The 19,699-nt window shown below is 39.9% G+C and overlaps 2 protein-coding genes across 11 annotated transcripts in view; one reads left to right on the forward strand and one right to left on the reverse strand.

Annotated features, from left to right (window-relative positions):
- Invs (inversin) overlaps nucleotides 1-12,118 on the forward strand; it is a 137,021-nt gene extending 124,903 nt beyond the window's left edge. For 5 of the 8 annotated variants that reach the window (XM_010614358.3, XM_010614357.3, XM_033759099.1 and 2 more), the window contains 4 exons: nucleotides 3,291-3,996; nucleotides 6,953-7,182; nucleotides 8,030-8,101; nucleotides 10,816-12,118. In XM_010614358.3, the coding sequence (XP_010612660.1) occupies nucleotides 3,291-3,996; nucleotides 6,953-7,182; nucleotides 8,030-8,101; nucleotides 10,816-10,922 (1,115 nt within the window). In that variant the 3' untranslated portion in view covers nucleotides 10,923-12,118. Of the gene's footprint in view, nucleotides 1-3,290; nucleotides 3,997-5,466; nucleotides 5,489-6,952; nucleotides 7,183-8,029; nucleotides 8,102-10,815 lie in introns of those variants that run through there. The other 3 variants (XM_010614364.2, XM_019206106.2, XM_010614363.3) reach the window with 2 other exon arrangements.
- Nucleotides 12,119-12,171: 53 nt separating this feature from the next.
- Nucleotides 12,172-19,699, reverse strand: part of Tex10 (testis expressed 10) — a 51,951-nt gene continuing 44,423 nt past the window's right edge. For 2 of the 3 annotated variants that reach the window (XM_010614366.3, XM_010614367.3), the window contains exons 14-15: nucleotides 13,712-13,922; nucleotides 12,172-12,444 (exon numbers count right to left, since the gene is read on the reverse strand). In XM_010614366.3, the coding sequence (XP_010612668.1) occupies nucleotides 12,331-12,444; nucleotides 13,712-13,922 (325 nt within the window). In that variant the 3' untranslated portion in view covers nucleotides 12,172-12,330. The remainder of the gene's footprint in view (nucleotides 12,445-13,711; nucleotides 13,923-19,699) is intronic. The other variant, XM_010614368.3, reaches the window with a different exon arrangement.

Below are 19,699 nucleotides of genomic sequence, written 5' to 3' on the forward strand. Positions count from 1 at the left end.
AATCTTTTTTTTTTTTTTTTTTGGTACCAGGGATCGACTCGTGTCCTTGAGCTTGCAAGGCAGGTGGTGGAACTGCTGAGCTAAATCCCCAGCCCTAAAATCAAGTCTTTACAGTGGACACGTGCACAGTAGCTGGGGCAGCAAATTCACTTAGCTCCTTCATGCCAAAAACTTCCTGACCACTCTTCCTTGTTCCACTACATATATTCAGGTATTTATGTCCTTATTTCGATGTCATAAATGCATCTCAAACTCAGCCTATCCAAGACAGAACAAATGTGTAATCACATGGACTCACAACTATAGTATCATACAGTGTAGTTTCACCACCCCAAAAAACCACTGTGTTCCACGTATTCAACCCTCCCTTTCCTAGCCCCTGGCAATAACTTATCTTTATCATTGAGTCCATAATTTTGCCTCTTACAGAATGTCATATAATTGGAATCATATACTATGTGGCCTTTCCAGAACCTTCTATCACTTGTTTGGTACCAGGGATCGAACTTGGGTCCTTGTGCTTGCAAGGTAGGCAGCGGAACCACTGAGCTAAATCCCCAGCCCCTACCTTCTATCACTTAGTAATGAGCACCTAATGTTCCTCCCTGTCTTTTTTGTGGCTTGATAGTTTTCCCTTCTAGTGCTATATAATAGCCCATTATCTGGATGTAACACATTAATCAGTTCACTTGTTGAAGGACATCTTGATCACCTCAAAGTTTGGGCTGTTATATATAAAGGTGCTATAAATGTCCATGTGCAAAGTGTGCAGACTGAAATTCTCAACACCACTGGTGGGTAAATTCCGAGGAATGTGACTGTTGGATTTTATGGAAAGAGTGTATTAGTTTTGTGAGAAAGTACCAAACTATCTCTCAAATGGCTATACCATTTTGTATTCCCACTAGCACTAAATCAAAATACTCCACATCCCTGCCAGCATTTGCTATTGCTAGTGTTTTGGGGTCCTGCCATTTTGGTAGGCTTGAGTAGTATCTTCTTTTACTCCTTTCTATTTTGTACTCCTTTCCCACCCTATCCCCCTGAGGGTACATTTTCTATACCCACCTCCTTTCTTCACATGAAGAGAACTGGTTTGTTCTCTTTTTTTGAGGTACTGGGGAATGATCCCAGGGCACTCTACCACTGAACAGTACACCAGGCGCCTTTTTATTTTTAGACAGGGTCTCACTGAGTTGCCCAGGCAGAACTTGAACTTGAAATCTTTCTATTTCAGCCTCACAAAGAGCTAGGACATGTGTCATCACACCAGACTTAGATTATTTACACTCAAGATTAAAGTCTGTTTCTGAAAACATTTGGATAACCTGTGTATCTGTTTTATTATTTATTCTCTCTGTTGGCCAGACCCCTCCCCAACCTGCCTGAATATATTTGGTTAAATGCTGAACATTTGAATATAAAATTGTATAGAAATAACTTGAGGGCTGAGATGATATTCGTTTCTCCAAGATAAGATCTATATTGGCTTTGAGCAGTCAAAAGCACCAGCAATCCAAAGTCACATAAATCTTGTTCCCAGAAATGAAACGATGCAACTCTAGGCCCCTGCAAAGGTCAGTCTAGTACCAGTTCACCTTCTCTCCTACAGCATAGCCTTTCAGGATCTCAATCCAAAAGAATGTTTCTTAGCAGGTTCTGATCTGCAGGTTTTGTCCACCAAACTTTTGGATATGTTGCTCAAAATGCAACTGAAATGCTCTTCAGAGTTACCAGAATCTTCAAGCTCTTGGTTACTGTATTTTTTCTTTCCTGCCTTTTCTTTCCTTGATGGCTTCATACAGATTGTTCATATTGTTTGACATTCTTTTGTCTTCAGTGGAGGGTATGCCTCAGTTCTGCCATTGCAAAATCAGAAGTTTCTTCATTGCTCTTTTATATAGAAACTAAGTTTTTCATTTTATGTGTTATATTTAGTTCTTTTTTTAATTTCTTTTTTTCAGCTTTAATTGAGTTTATTGGTACATTTTAGGGATATACAGTTACATTCATTGTTGGGATCTTGTACCTCTACATGACAAGTCTTGATTCTCATTTTTTCCCCTTGTCTCTGCCCTCCCTTCACCCCCTCCTCCCCTCTCCATCTACAACCACTTTATTTCCATCTTTTTATTTAGTTCTTTTTTCAAGTATATATGTTCTCTCATTTTGAATTTCTTTTGTGTGCTTAATCAAGTGTTATGTGTGCCCTGCAGTTCTGGGAGATCTGATCCCACTATGAGTGCATTAACTGCTGCTCAAGGTACACTGTGCCCTCATGGATTTTATAATTTTGACTATGAAGTCATTTTCAGAGGACCCCTTTGAATTGCCTGTGTTGAGGGCATGTCACACTAAAGGAACAACATAGCCTTTGCTCCTCTGAGGCATCCTGGGACGGCACTGTCCTGGGACCAGTTCTTACGTTATTATCCCCTGTGGAGTAAGAGCAGACCTATATCAAGCCCACACATGGTACAGGACTTGGTTTCAAGTTCTTATGGGAAGGGCTGGGGACTGAGCTTAGTGGTCCAGTGCCTGCCTCGCAAGTGCAAGGTCCTGAGTTCAATCCCCAGTACCAAAAACAAAACAAAACAAAAAAACCCAACAAACCTAATAGTTAAGTTCTCGTGGGAGAATCTAGGCTGAAACAAATTTCTGTCATCTCCCAGCGCTGGCAAACACAGTTTTGATCTGGCTTATCATTTCTCTATCATTTCTTCAGGAGCCCTGGCTTCTCACAGGGTCTTTGTTCTAGTTAACTTTCTGCTGGCAAGGTCTCATTTGCTGTTCTTACCTCAGTGTTAAAACACAACCAGATATTTAATAAGACCATCTGTTGCCTACTGCACAGTTACCACCTGCCTAGACAGTGGCTTAAGCTCATGTATTTACCACTCTGATTTTCAGTTTTTTCTTTGTTTTCAGCCTCCAGAGAAGCCTTTTTTTTTCTTGAAGATATGATGGTGCTTTTAAAGGGATGTTCATAACATTTTGTCAGCATTTCTAGGTACTAGTAAAGGCCTTCAGGTCATCTATCATACTGCTGGAAAGAGAAGTTGAACAGTTTTTTTCTACTTGTAATTGTTATAGGACAAGTCTATTTTTATTTATTTTTTTATGGCACCAGGGATCAAACTCTGGACCTGTGCTTGTGAGTCAGGACAACGGCACCACTGAGCTAAATCCCTGGCCCGACAAGTCTATTTTTAAAATGTGAACAAACAAGCATAATTGCCCTACTATGTCAGTTTTGGACCATAACAATTTTTCCCTTTTGTCTCCCCAAGAAACATCCAGGGAACATCCTAAAGGCCACTCTGCCTGTGTCCACATCAGACCCAGTGAAGGCAGTGGTGGAGACTGGTACTCAGGAGTCGCCTCTGTTGAGAAGTCCAGAGGTGAGACAGCTGGCCAGCATCGGTGTGAGAAGGGGAAAGGCGTGTTGAAGCAGCCCTCCTCTGTCAGGGGGGCTGGGCCTGGTGACACAGGAGAGGACCCTGGCCGTGCAGCTGCAAGCCTTCCACCTCAGGATGGGCATGGGAAGCCCAGCAGGCGGCATGACTCGGCACCCAAGGCCAGAAGTGCCCCCCAGAAAACGCGCACTCAGGAGCTCAGAGGAAGGTGCTCCCCAGCTGGGTCAAGCCGGCCTGGCAGTGCCAGGGCGGAGGTGGTCCATGCTGGGCAGACTCCTCTCCACCACTGCACACCAAGAAACAAAATAACACAAGAAAAGATCACAGGAGGGGATTTACCAGAGTGCACAAAGGAAATGAGGTCAGGAGCCAGGAAGTTGGGGCCATCAACCCTAACTGAGAACATTCAGGTATCTAAGGAGACTGATCCAGCGCCTGGTCTCCTCTCTGGGCAGAGTGTGAATATTGACCTTCTCCCTGTAGAGCTCCGGCTGCAGATAATCCACAGAGAAAGAAGTAGGAAAGAGCTGTTTCGCAAAAAGAACAAGGCAGCCACAGTCATCCAGCGTGCTTGGCGAAGGTAGGAAGAGGTGCAGTGGCATCTCCGGTTCTTTGATGGTTAAGATACCCTTGTATGCTTTGATGTCTTCCCAGTGAATGCCATGCCCAATCTCACAGAGCCAGCCTGTGAAATCCACACCTGTACATCCTAGTGATTTACACTGTACAGTGTAAACTATGTGTACAGTGTTTTTGCCCAGAAAGATGGGTATGTACCCAGAATAGTATGGGATGAAGGAAAAAGCCCTGGTTTGTAATCACGAAGTGTGGGATTCCAGTATAGCTCTACCAGGTTGTCTGAATTGGGGAAATCCCCCTCCCTCCCGTTTCTTCATCAGTAAAATAGGATTTAACAATTGGCTGCACATGTCCTGTTTAGATGATAGGTTGCTGGAATTCATTTATACTTCATAAACCCCAAGGTAAGCACACATAAGACTTTTTGTTTTTATGTCTTTACTACCTACAAATTAGTCATATTCCAGATACCTGAACCAGGCCTAGATATAGTGGATTGAATAGCTGAAATTTATTATGTAAATTGTCTGAGCATCTAATCAAGCTTAAAATGTAGGACAGACATTGGGAATTAGGGTAGTAGCTGTCCTAAAAGATTGGGTCAGTGTCCCAGGATGGTAGAGAAAGACACCTCCACTATGGAGACAACTCTTGGGAAGACTGGAAGGTTCTTTGCTCCAAGTTTTTGTGTATCTCATAGATCAGGCCTTACAGTGATGACAGTTCCCAAAGAAGAGTCAGACCCATCACCAAAGGTGGGAGGGAGTTCTATGGCTTCCATCTTGGGGAGAGGGAAATAGGGGACAAAGCGAGTGCATCATTACATGGCCAAGTGTGCCAAGCATCAAGGCCTGTCAGTAGAAAAACAGGCCACGAGAACACTACCACTGGCAGAAAGCAGATCCGTTCTTGAGAAGTCCCGAATGAGAGGTCTGTGGGAATATAGCTTGGCAAAAACCGTCTCACTCAAAACCAGTGCCCTGGCTCTTGCTTGTACAGCCTTTGAAAACTGTGTCCTCGTGTCTGCTTGTGCTCATGTGATCTCCCAGCCACACTAGAAGCAGTCATGATGGGGATTTGTGTTTCCATTTTTTTAAGACAACCAAACGACTCAGAGGAAAAATAACTTCTCTTTGAGGTACAGGCCCAGCACTTGAACCTCTGACTCACATCTTGGGGAGTTTCTTTTACATTATATGTAAAGTGGGTTTTTGCTGTGGTCAAGATAAGGGCAATGGATGCAGCCTCCTGTGCCTTGTCTGAGAGTAGGCTGAAGGGCTGCCTGGAGAGTACACACACACACAATCTCAGAGTGGGGGTGTGCTGTTCTTACTTCTAGCATTCATACTAGCAGTTAATATTTATTGGGCATTTGTGCCAGGCACTGTGCAAAGTAGCTTTACAGAAATGAATTCATGTATTTCTCACAGTAATCTGTTAGGTAGGTGCTGAACCTATTCCTATTCCACAGGAGGAAAATGAAGCACAAAAAGGTGAATCAGATCAACTTCCTTACACCAGAGCTGGGAGGTGCCAGGTACCAACTTTGAGCCAAGGCAGCTCCCTCTGAAGCCCCAGATGGGAATAGCCATTGCTCCCCTTCCTTGGGTCGTTATGCAGGACATGCACTGGTTACCATCTAGAGGAACTTTCTGTTAAGTATTTTGTCTGAAACCTGAGATCTAAACAAGCAGCAAGGTTATCTCATGAGGCTCCATAGCTGCTTCCTAACTAAAATGCCTCTCTCTCAGGCTGTCTGTAATTTGACTCCTTTGAAGAGTCAGAAGCTGACAGATGCTGTCAGTAAGTGTCCGGAGTAGCAAATGAGCCTTCACTCACTCCCACCAAGAACACTGGGCTCACAGTCTGGTGCACCCATCTGGAAAGCACCTCTGGCTGCACCATTGTGCATTTCTGAATTCTGGGGACACTGACTCCCTGTTTTCTGGAATGCCACCATTGTGGAACACTGCACCTGGTGATGGTAAAAGCACTTTCACTGATTGTTATAATTTTTTTTTTTTTCCACCAGGGATCGAACTCTGGACCTTGCACTTGTAGGCAGTGGAACCATTGAGCTAAATCCCCAGCCCTGTTATGTTTTAATTATATTCCCCATTTTATATTTTTCAATGCTGTTCTGGAAAAGTATGTCTGACACCAAACCTAAGGAGCAGTGAGGGCTAGGGTAGTGGACAGGGTTTTGGTATTTAAGTGCTCAATAAGTACAGGCTCTTTATAGGGGACATTTCCAGGATGGAGAAAGGTTGCTGGAAAATAGGCAAGGATGGGGTGAGTGCACTGAATCTTGGTCTTCAAGAAAATGAAACTTAATCTTAAAATTCTGAGTTTTATTACCAATTAAGGCTTGACTTTTAAAAATTGAAACCAGACACTAGACAAGCTAACCTGGAAAGCTGCTGCATAAAACACTTTATTCTATGGGATCTACTTTCTTCTCTCTAGCTTTCTGAGATGAATAAGCAAGGATGAGCTGGGTCCTGAGCCCTGAGCCCTGAGCCAGTGGCTGGCACTAGTGGGCATGTTAGGATTCCTCACAAACCAGGAGTGTGTATCCTCCAGGAAATGGGAGAATGGGGACTGCTCCTCTGACCTGAAGATCACTGTGTTCTCTGGACATACTCAGTCTCCATCCCACAGCTGGCTGGGTGGAAGCTGGGCCCACTGAAAATTGAATCTTCCAGCCTCAGCTAACACCCTGATCAATGCCTGCTCCCCACAGAGCAGAGTAGGGAAGACACTTGCCAGGTCAGGAAGTATTTTACAATGGGAAAATACAAAACATTCCACATCCTGCCTCTTAAATTAGGAATGGAAGCTTGAATGAATTTCTCAGTTGTTTGGCAAATACTATTCCTATAGTTTGTAGAAACCTGAAAGAAATCTGGTGTTCAGTCCTGTTATCTGAAAGCTCTCCTCTCCTCTGACCCCACCAGCTATCAGCTCAGGAAGCACCTGTCCCACCTTCTGCACCAGAAGCAGCTCGGAGCTAGAGACATGGACAGATGGGAGCGAAGGTGTATGGCATTGCTCCTACAGGTTTGGAGGAAGGAACTGGCACTTAAACTCCCAAAGACCACCTCACTAAGCAGGACTCCCAGGAGTCCATCCAAGGGCATCTCGGGCACAAAGTCCACCAAGCACTCAGTGCTCAAGCAGATCTACGGTAAATGTTCTTTTAGGCACTTTGTAGTTTATGACAAGCACACCCAGAAAGTAAGATTTGAAATAGGGCCTAATTACATTGGGCAAACAAACCTCCCATAAGCAGAACTTCTGAGAAGCAGGATGATGCTCAGTACTCCAATTAGTACCTCTTAACAATTCTGGGTTAGAATTAGTTTGATGAGACATTTTAGCATCTCAGCCCAGGTAGCCTTCCAGCCAAGATTCTCTTCTGGGCTCCATGGCTAAAAGCCTATCTAAGCCTCTCAAACCTTCGTATGGCTGCCCACTCCCTTACACTTTCCATGTGGATGAGTCTAGATTCAGACCCTCTCTGCCTCACTCTGACCTTTCCTGTGCTGGGATAGCACAGGGTTGCTCATCTGTGAGAATGCCCAAGTCCCAACCATGCCAGTAAATACTTGTTCAGCAGATCAACTGCTATAAATGGAAACGTTTTCGGTTCGGAAAGAACCCATCCAAATGCCCTCAAGCAAAGAACAAATCTGGCTAGCTCCCAACTGCGAAACACTGAGCCAAGGAATCTTTAAAAAGATCTAATACAACATGTTGGTGTTTGGAATGTTTTAGACTCTAGAGTACTTCAGATTTTTAGATTAAACCAGCTAAGTGTATGCAACATCCCCAAATCCCAAAACAATAATCTCCAAAATCTAAAACGTCTGGTCATGAGCATTTCAGAGATGGGATACTCAACCCGTTTCCACACACCTAATATATCCTGGCAGACACCTGCAAACTCAAGCCCTTACCTCAATAAGGAATTCAGAACTTGGTCAGGCCACAGCTATCATGAGTCAACGATAGATGACTGTTATTGATTTTAGGTTGTTCTCAAGAAGGGAAAGTATATCATCCCCCAAGATCAAGACCCCCTGCTGTGCTGCGTCTCAATTCAGGTAAGGCAGCCACTGTTCTGGCAAAAGATTTTGTTTTTGATTCACTGCAGACGTGGAAGACAGAACACAGATAGCCAGGGCTTTCAAATCCTCATGTATGCATGTTTTTATCCTTCTTCCATTGGTTTTTTTAATTAACTTTATTGGTACATTTTAGGTATACATTATGATCATATTCAGCATTGGGAATTTGTACCTGTACATATCTTTTTCATAGGTTTATTACTGCAGTGTCTATCTCCAGAAGAGGCACATTATTTTCCACAACTAAAAACTATTAACATTACCTCTTGTAGAAGTAAATCGTAGTTAACATTGAACACTTTTACATACTTGTTCACATAATGAAGTGAAAATGTTTCTTCAAAGGAATTCATTGGGAACCCTTGTCCCATTCTTGTGTCACAGAAGATATCCTGTCTCTTCGCCAAAGATAGGAAGAGCACCATAAACAGAACAGGGCTAGCACATTCCCCTCAGGCCCAGTGATACAGTGGCTCACGTTGTGATTCACACAGCTCAGGGAACCTTCTTTTCAGCCACAAGACAAGAGTTTTACTTGGGGCCTCCTTCCTTCACACTGGCTTTAAAAGTGGGTGATAAGTTCAACGCTGTCAGCAGCTAATGCCAGGCCCAGTGTAGCTCATGGGTGGCTATGGCAACATGCTGCCCCCCCTCTCCCTGATCCACATGCTTATCTTGCAGGGATGGAGTGCAGCTGGCAAGGTGAACAAGGGCTGTCAGCATGAACTTTAACATTCATTTAGTTTTTGATGAGGGGAAAACCTGATGTGGGGGACAGAGTAATTACTGCCAAATCTTTAATGAGAGTTGGGTAACTCATGTAACAGAGAGGTTAATCAGGGAGTGGTGGCTAGGGAAGTTAGAAACTTCCAAAGGAATCCAAGCTGCTATGTAAAAACCTTCTTTGTACCAGAACTGTCCGATATACTTAGCAGAAAAGCGTCACTGAGATAATTAAATATTAGTATAAAATAGACTGTGAAACTATCAGAGATCTTTAAAAATGAAGATGTTTAGAAGCATAAACATTTTTTTAGTGAGAGGACAAAGCAAATTCAGAAACTTAGTGGTTTCTTACGACTTCATATGAACAATCAACTTGTCAGACATATTTCTGACTGGCTTGGAATAGGACAAGGATAAAACAGAATCTTCCCCAACCCTGAATTTGGGGGAGCACAGGTGTTGCTGGGGCCAATCTCACCCTTATTAAGCATCAATAAAGTTGGTCAGATAGACCTGCTAGCTAATAGTTTGTCTATTATATTTTGACAAAAATAAGTATAAATGAAGAAATAGCCTAACTTAGATGTCAGGTTTCTGAAACATGGAATCACAGATAACAGACTGAATGGAAAAGGAAAGAGCATTAACTTTTGTCTTTAACTTGAATTTTTAAAAGCTCATTTTTTACCTTGAGAATTCAGTAGTCAATGATTTTCTGATTTTGCTGTCCTATTTCATTTTAGAAAATCGTGTGACACACTACAGATGTTCAAATAAGGTCGTTCCTACCTTACACACTAGGAAAGTTTCTCTAACATGAAGGTTAAATGAGAAAGACAGGAAAACAGCCTCTGTGGGCTCTTGATCTACAAACATTCAGGTGACAGATAATCAATCTCTGCTATACCTACCCTGAAAACTATCTTCAAAAGATTATGAATATAGCCTTTCATTGACAGATACACACATATATCCTGGGCCTATCTCTTTAAAAATAAAAAGAATTCTCTTTAAATTTCCATTTTAGTGAATGGAATTTACTAAGCTTAAGTGAGTAGTACTGTAATGGTCCACCCCCTGGGACAATTCAAGATACAGTGAAGGTACAGCGGAGCTGCACAGATGTAACCCTAGCTACCCAAGAGGCTGAGGCAGGAGTAGCACAAGTTCAAAGCCAGCCTGGAAACTTGGCCAAGATATTATCTCAAATAAAATTTAAGAGGAGGTGGGAATGTAGTGCAGTGGTAAAGCACTTGCTTAGCATGGGCTCAGTCCCACTTAAAAGAGCCAAAAAACATGCCCAAGGTCTAAAAGCAGTAATTATTTTAAGGCACATTTTCTTTTAAAACTATTCACTTTTCCTCTTTGTTATGGTCCACAGGTTAGGGCAAAATACAGCAACATGGCTTCAGCAAGCTCCCCAGTCATTTCAGACCGCAGTACCCTCATTTGTCAAAGTATATCACTACTGTTTCCAGTGGTATCCTATAAATTTATTTCAAGGTCATAAAAAGTCCCCCAAATCCATTGTTTGCCACCAGCCTGTTATCCTTCAGGATCTCAATACTTTTCCAATATACCTATTTTCTGGAACAGACTTAAGTATATGGCATAAGGGGAATTACAGTATGTGTTGTATATATGTTAAGTATGTGTTATGTGAGACACATGCAGAGAAAGGTGTATTCATTATTCCATGTAGACTGAGGACACAGGTTTCAGTTCCAGCTTCTCAAACACCTGACTCTTCCCAATCCAGGTTCTTTCCTGAAGTGACATCACTATCTTTGAAATGAGAAAAAATGTAAATCTAGTAAGCTATCCTGCCTCTAGAGCAAAGTGGCCCATCTCATTTGAAAACAGGAATAGCTCAAACCTAAATCTATATACCCTTACCAATGGGACCTTTCTCTTCAGTATTAAAAGTAATAACCTGAAGTCTATTTGGTATTTATTTTTAACAGTGAGCAACTTGCAGTATATACATCTCCTTGAGAACGCTGGAAGATCAAAGAACTTTTCTTATAATCTGCAATCAGCTACTCAATCAAAAAACAAACCAAAGCTTTGACTGCTTGTGGAGGAAGACTGGAATAGCTAGTGCAGAGTTCTGATTCTTGGTGAATTGTCTTTTACTTCTTGGGAACATTTTAGAACCATGGCGAAGGACTTATTACCCTGAAAATGTGGTAACAACTCAAAATATTCAACTGTTTACACTCTGTTCTTACACAGTACTGTTGTAAATCATGTAAGCCTGCACTGAAAAGACTGTGACAGACTATGCTCCAGCAGACTGCCTGTATGCATGCCTTCACCTCAGCATGGCTGGAAATGAAACCTGGTAATTAAAGTAAGTAGAACTAAGAATGTGAGCACTGAAGGGTCTTCTAGGTTCAGAATTCTGACAGGTAGCTGGTATGGGCCTGGTTTCTGGGCTCGAGCGTACGCCTAAATGTGTGCGATGAGCCTGTCCCACAGCAGCCACCGTTACCCTTTTCCTGATTATCTACTGTAACAAATATCATGACAGATGCCTTACCCTCTCTTCCAACACTATCAGCTTTAAATTTCAGATCAGAATCAGGACCCAATGTTTGCATTTAGAAACTGTCAGAAGACCACAGGTATCCCCTTGATTCCTTACGTTTTTCACTGCCCACATTAGTCGAAGTCTACAGCCAGTGGCTAGGTCCTCTTCCAAATGGTGTTCTCACTGCTGAGCACACGAGGAGCATCACAGCATCAAGGAATTAGGCAGGTCTTCTAAGCCAAACCACTCATGCAGCAAGGTGCCAGCTCAGGGTTCAACAGCCCACTTGTACTTTCCTACCAAACTGCAAGGTAAGCGATCTTCTCAAGGTACCATTCCTACTGACAGGGAAGACTACATATTCTACCTAAGAAAGCTTGTTTAAATAAAAATTCAGTGAGTATGGGTTATTTCACATTTTTAAGGGTAAAGCTATGAAAGAAATGTAGATAGTGGCATTAGGCTCATAAATACTTTTAGAGTCATTTCCATTTTCTTAAGATTAGTACCACCCCTTTAGTAACAGTAATAGGAAACAGTAAAGTGTTTACCTAATTTAATTACCTTGACTTTTAGTTTAATAGTTGTTATTTTCAAAATTATGAAAACACAAAGAATAGGTTTACCTAGATGGCATCACAAAGATTCAGCTAAGTGGTTGATAAATGCACAAGATACCAGCGTATCACTGTTATTTTGTAAATATCTAGTTCCTATGAAATCCAAAGTGCTTTACTACTTGTAACCATGTACTAGTTCAGGATGCCAGCCTGAGCACCAGTGGGGTGTCCCAAGCATTATTTTCCTACTACATGCAAAGGAAAGTTCACAAACAACTACTTGAAAAGTTTAGCTTTTAATGACAAACATCTATTACACCAGTCTCTCTCCAAAATAAGGTAGATGTGAATAAACAATTTCAAACAGGAGGTACCACAGGGCCTCTTCAATACACTGTATTCAATGCACTAGGCCCCTGGGGATGCCCAGTGATATACACACTGAAGCAGTAATGTAAGTCTGTGAGCCACTGCTCTTGAACACCACCACTCTTCATTGTCTGCAGAGAAAAGAATAATATCAGAATTATACTCAAGTCATTATGCCACCCAGTAGCATTTTCACACCTAACTGATTCTTAAAGAATAGGCAAAAGTATCACTATCTATAAATTACAAGAAGTCTGTCAAGAAAAAGGGAACTCTTCTATTAAAATTGGTATGACCACAGCAGGGGGAGCCTGAGAAATCTTTTGTTATATTCTAAAGTATTACCAGTTTCTTTGTGAGTCTGTTCCCTCCTGTGCATATTGGACATTTCACAATCTCTACACTCCTTTTCCCCTCCCCTGGGCATTCTAGTCTTACAAGTTCTGTGCACTACCATCAACTTTGAGTCATTCTACAGGGCCAACCTACAATTTCTGTTAATCCTTTTACAGAAGTAGGATGATTCTCCAATCTGGGAATCTTCCATTCCACTATTTGTTAAATATTTCCACTGCTATTTCTAGTTCTTCTACAAAGACGACTCAACAATTCAGAATGAACACTTACATTACAAGCATGTAAAAAAGCTCCATTACTCCAAATTGTGACTATATATATGTCAGTGAAAACCCCCAAACATTTATACAAAACATCTATTTAATCCTTTCAAACCCAAAACACCAAGGAATCTAACAAAGCTTCCCTCCAAAAGACAGAGCCAAAGGCAGAAAGCCACTTAGTAGGCAAAGCTAGAGGCTGTTGCTCAACTGCCTGCTTCTGATTTTATCTTACTAATGTATCTTACTAATGATTAGAAATTAGCCTGAAGTGATACTTAACAGCAAGCACTTAGTGTCACATGCTTTAAACACCTTATTTGGATAATCCCATTAAATGACTGCCAAAACCCAAAAGCATGCAAAAAATGGCATTATTCCCATTTGTATAGATAGAAAAACATGCTTGACTAGATAAGAAAAAAAAAAAAATCTTGTCAGGCTATCATAATTAAGCAATAAAGAAGTCTAATCAGAGTATAGGTAGGGAACGACCTCTGATGCCTGTACCTTTTCCAACCAAAATGCCCAGTACCACTTCATTCAGTTTCAGTATTTTAAGACTTTATTTTTCTTAATGGCTGTGGAATCATGAGGCAACCCCTTGGTTAAATTGGAGGCAGGACCTAGACAGTAAGGGAAGCTCTGAGAACACCACACTGGGCTTAATTCCAGGCGTCAGTCTATGCACAGGAACCCTCCTTCCTAAAAGCAGCCCCCCACCTTTCCATGAACCTACTACAGACTGACAATACAAATGCCTAGGCAACACGCTTCTTACAGTGATATTCTTGATGATCTGCTGCACCAAGATGGCATTTGTCAACATGTGAGTCCTGAGGGGAGCGTGCTGAAGCAGCAGGCGCAGCAGCTGGCCAATAACAGGGAGCTCTTCAGGCCCAACTCTGTTCACCCGCAGGCTCTGTAGCATCAGCCTGAGGACTCGAGGCAGGAGAGCCAGAATGGAGACACAGGCCCCCCAAAGCTTGTCCCTACAACAATGGAGACAGATATATGAGCCAGACAGCCAAAACACACATGAGAAAAGTATCCAAAATAAAATTTTTACATTCTCCAAAATGGGAATGGCTTTTAAAGAAATACATTTCTTGATAAAACACAACAAGCCATAATAATTAATAGGAATTGGGTTTCATCAGAACTAAATAAACAAATCCAAAGAATATGTCACTCTCCCCTGTTCTGGAGTTCCTAGAAGCCTAGCAACCAGCACTGTCCTAGGCTTAACAAACACATTCTTAAACCTCTTTTGATCATATAAAACACAGAAATAGCAAGAGAACAGAATGATCGATATATATAATTCCCCACTCACTACCACTGTGCACTATCCAACTATTATACAATGTAAAAGATAACAGAATAATGATAGCCCACTGGTAAAAAGAAAAATTCATGAAAACTTTAAATCTATGATGTGGAGAAGCCTATTTAATATCTTAAGAGAACAGAACAGATCTGCAGATAGATACCTGACTGAGGCCAAAGTTTCAGGAAGTAGATAGTAAGAGAACCATTACTGCAACACTAGCTGCTTATGAGATACCATAGAGCAGGAGCAAAACAATGTCAATAGTTGAGACAGATTAATTTGGATATCTAGTCTAGCCACATTCTGCTAAAGAAACAATTAAATGGAGCAGTATCCATCTGCAGTAGCCCACAAACTGCTTAAAGCTCTAAACTGTTGCAACTTCTGCACCAGAAAGGCACAACCCTTCAGTCTTGAAATTTTCCGAAGGGAACATGGTTACCTCTATGGTCTGGATGGAGCCCTTTCACCATATATAACCAAGCTCCCTTATTTTATATAACAATTCCATCTAAGATTAATAATGAATCCACTCTAGGCCAACCAGACACTCTTATTAAAGGGTCTTTATTCAGCATGTTGACTGACACAAAAACAGGTTAGGACAGCCATGAGCAAGGAGAAAAGAGAAACTCAAATTACAGAAATAGCTCATAATGAGACAGCATAGAAATAGAAACGATACAGTGTAGGTGGGAAAAACAGAATAGCGCTGCTCTGGTTCTGGCTGGATTTCTAATATAAGCTCTTGTGTTTTTACAAGTGATTCCTGTAATAATTCAATACACAGTCAAGGGTCACTTAATGACAGGGATATACTCTGAGAAATACATCATTCCATCACTGTGTGAACAAACATCACTGCACTCACACAAACTTATAAGGTGTCAGTCAATCATGCTTGGCTTCTTGATGAAATCAAGAGATACAGTAGTATGAGCTGTTACGAGGCTGCTACCAGCATACTCTTTTATAGTAAAATTTATGAGGTGCACACTATTAATAACTAGAGCCCACTAAATACATAAATCAGTAACATTTATTATCAAGTATTATGTGCTGTACATAATTGTATGTGCTGTATTTTTATACAACTAGAAATGTGTAGGTTTGCTTACACCAGCATCACCACATACATGAGAGAAATGTGTTGCACTATGACTTTATGATGGCTTCAGTGCCACTAGGTGACATGAACTTTTCGGCTCTATTAGTCTTTTATTCCTGGTTCTGGGGAAGGAACTCAAGCTTCACTCATGCTAGGCAAGTACTGTACTCTCCACTGCTTCCCAGCCCTCCATTATAAACTTCTGGGACCACCACTGTATATGCAATCCTGCTGACTACAATGCACAACTATATTCATTTTCCACCCTTGTTAATTTAAGCAGTAGATGAATAAAACTTCTACATCCCAGAAACACTAGCAGAACTCAGAGAGAGCGGGATAAAGAACCTGATGTGGGATTTTAGGGTTGTAATTTTCAATCATCAATAGTGTTGGAAGCTTAGGACTCAGGCCTCAAGTTTGAGAGTTAAGGACTTGAAACAGGCTCCCGCATAGACTGGGAAGCCAGGAAAATGCAAATGTGAAATTGTTCCATAGTGAATATTCCATAAATCTCCAGAACTCCCAAAAGAGATGCACTTTGAGAAAAGGTGTACAACCCCCACACAGGAATTTGTTCAACCATTATCAAAGACAATCCTCAGAGTGCTACTTGCTCTCCACAATAGGAAAGAATTCTCACACTGGAGGTAAAAAGTAGGAACTGACTGGAATTTTAAAGCAATAGCAATAAACTATGAACAGGCAAGAATGACAAACTGCCCAGTATGTAAAAACCTAAAAAGAAATAATCTAAAAGAAAACAAAATACCTGATGAAATAATCAGTAGTTTTAGATAAAAGAATTAGTGAACTGGAAGATGTTAAGAGACAAAGATGAATAAAAAACTCCCTATATCTAAAAAGAGGGCTTAGAAGTGAACAGAAACAATGGGGGGTGGGGAGGGGGTAAGAGAATTGATAACTGAGAAAGGGGAAAAACTGAATCTTCAGATTAAAGAAGAACACCAAGTCTCAAGCAGATACATAAAAAAACCTATAGAAGAATCTTTGTATAAAAAAACAAGAAAGAAGACAAAGAACATTATATCCAAGGTTTAGAGGACAATGTAAACTGGTTACATCATTTTGGCCAGCATTTATAAAATCAACGGTTTCCAGTAATTTGGAATTCTCACCGTTTATTATCTCAGAAATACCTTCTTTAGTGATGAAGGAGTAGCCAAAAAAGAAAGTTAAGTATCTTGGACTCTGGCTGTCAACACTTCCTTGTGACTAATGCCATCTTAAAAAATGTATACAATCCTGTAGTATCAACTTTGCCATTATCCAGTATAAAACACCTATATGACTAGGTAATTTAAATAGTCCAACAAGTATTACCCACACAATTTTATTAAATCAAGTCTCAAAGTCAAAGCATGCTGTTTTGACACTACAAAAGATATTTGAAATTTCAGAATAAAATATTTAATAAAGGGGTTGTATTTCAAGTGACAGAAAATGACAAATGGCAATACACATAATTCTTAAGTGGAGATCTTATAAAATCTTTAGGACCTTAAGTTCCTTGCAATTTATAAAGACTTTTCTGTCCTACCAGAGATAGCCTGATGATACATAAAGAAAACACCATCAAATCTATATCTGTCAAATCTATAATGTACTACAGTTAAACATGTCTGATTTTTTTCTATACATATTCCTACTTTAAAAAAAGTGAACTGAATGTAGACATTAAAGCAGATGTTATGGTACATTCAAATAGCAGAATTGTGTAGAGCAGAGTCAGAAAACTATGGCCACAGGCCAAAGCCAGCCCACAGCCTACATTTGTAAAAAACAAAACAAAACAAAACAAAAAAACCTGTATTGGAATACAGCCACACACTCATTTATGTAGCTATTATCTAATGTTGCTTTCACACTACCACAAGTGTTGAGTAGTGGCAGACTTTATAGCCCACAAAACCTAAAATATTTATCTTTTTTTTGGTACTGGGAATTGAACTCAGGACCTTGCACTTGCAAGGCGCAGTGCCACTGAGCTAAATCCCCAGCCCAAAATATTTACTTTTCGATCCTTGTGAGAAAGAACTTTGCTGACCTCTGATATAGAAATAAGTGCATGAAATACAGCCAAATGAATAAAAATCAGTCTTATGAATGTTGAATCAAATCAAAAAAAATATGTATACTATATAAAGTCCACATACATTATGCACCAAATTGTGCCATACCCAACTTCATAAAACAATTACTAATGAACATTAAAAAAAAAATCAGATACACACCAACACAATTATAATGGAAGACATCAATATCCCACTGTCAGACACACGAACTAGAAAAAAAAAAAAAAAAAAAAAAAAAAAAAAAAAAAAAATCAGATGACCCAAACCTCTGAACAAATGGACTTGATAGAAATCTGTAAGAATAAACATTCTTCTTAGCAGCACACGGAACTTTCTCTAAAACAGATCACATGCCACATAAAGCTTAAGTAATTGCTAAAGAAGTGAAATTACACCATGGATATTATTAGATCATAGTGCAACAGAACTAGAAATCAATGCCAAAAGAAACCACACCAATTATACAAATGCATGGTCTAAAAACTCTCTTGACTAATCAATAGGTCACAGAAGAAATCAAGGAAGAAATAAGACAGTTCACAGACTCAAACAACACCAATACAACATACCAGAACCTATGGTACACAATGAATATGTCCCAAGAGAGAAGTTTATAGCTGTGAATGCCTACCATCAGAAAAACAGAGTGAATCTTAATAAATTACCTAACCATACACCTCAAAGTCCTAGAAAAACAAGAACAATCAAATTCCAAAGCTTGTACAAAGAAGGAAATTATAAAGATCAGAGCAAAAATTAATGATATTGAGACTTAAAAAACAATGTAAAGAATCAATGAATGACAGAGCTGGTTCTTTGAAAAAATAAACAAAATAGACAAAACCCTAGCCAATGTTACCAAAAACTGGAAAGAAAAGACACAAATAAATGCAATTAAAAACGAAAAACGCACTTGGGAGGCTGAGGCAGGAGGATCGCTATGAGTTCAAGACCATCCTGGATTACATAGTAAATTCCAGGTCAGTCTCAACTACATAGTGAGACCCGTCTCAAAAAAAAAAAAAGAAGAAAAAGGCAAAATCACACCAGATTCTGCTAAAATCCAGATTATTAGTAACTTCCTCAAGCATGTACTCCTCTAATAAAGTGTATACTCTAATAAAATGGAAAATTCAAAAGAAATGGATAGATTATCCCAGATACAAATGAACTACCAAAACGGAAGCAAGAGGATATAAAAATCCCAGATAATCTAATATCGGGCAATGAAACTGAAGAAGTTAAAACAAAACAAAACTACCGGGCCGGGGATTTAACTCAGCAGTTCGGCGGCCTGCCTTGCAAGCGCAAGGACCCAAGTTCAATCCCCAGTACAAAGGAAAAAAACAAACAAACAAACAAAACAAAATTACCTACTAAAAAAACCCAGGTCCCAATGAATTTATTGCTGAGTTCCACAAGAACCTTAGAGACAATCTAATGCCAATGTTCCTCAAACTCTTTAATGAAAGTGAAAGGGAAGGAGCATTCCCAAAGTTATTCCTGGAAGCAAGCATCGTTTTCTCGTAGGCCTAAGTGAAATAAATCAGACACATGGTTTTTCTTACATGAGAAACCCAAAATAAAATTAAGAGCAAAATAAATATAGAATAGGAAAAAAAGTTCACATATATGAAGAACAAAAATTACATTGTTCATAAATGCCTAAAAATATTTTTAAGGCAAGAAAGTTTATCAATACAAATGACAGGAAGTAGGAAGAGAAGAGAAATAGCTGTGGAGGGTACAGAAACGTGTATATGCTGATGATGTTCTACTTCTGAACATGGGTGTTAGTTAACGGGATATACAGTTTATAATTACTCTTCTAGAGTATATAAATCTTTTACATGATCAGTATGTATGGTACGTTTTCCTGACATTCTAAATAAATAAACAAACAAATAAATTTTTAAAAGTTCAAAAGTCCAGAAAGGCATATATCAAAATAATAGTAGGTGAATGGTCTTTATTTTCTGCTATTAGCTCACCTTGTTAGATTTTTAAAAACTCGTCTACAATCAGTTTTGAATAAGCATACCAATAAGAATATAAGGCAGGGAACTAAAAAAAAAAAAAAATTCAAGTGGAATCTTCCAAATTACCCCAGAATCTCTGGTCCCAATATTATATAAGAGCAAAGTTCTAACTCATTAAAATCACAAGCATCTTTACATAGTATTCTTAAATCTAAGAATTTAAAATTCCACTATGGGAAACTCTAATGAAGCA

This window comes from Fukomys damarensis, unplaced genomic scaffold (assembly GCF_012274545.1).
Source record: "Fukomys damarensis isolate Sample0158 unplaced genomic scaffold, DMR_v1.0_HiC HiC_scaffold_36, whole genome shotgun sequence".
In the NCBI taxonomy this organism is placed as follows: domain Eukaryota; kingdom Metazoa; phylum Chordata; class Mammalia; order Rodentia; family Bathyergidae; genus Fukomys; species Fukomys damarensis.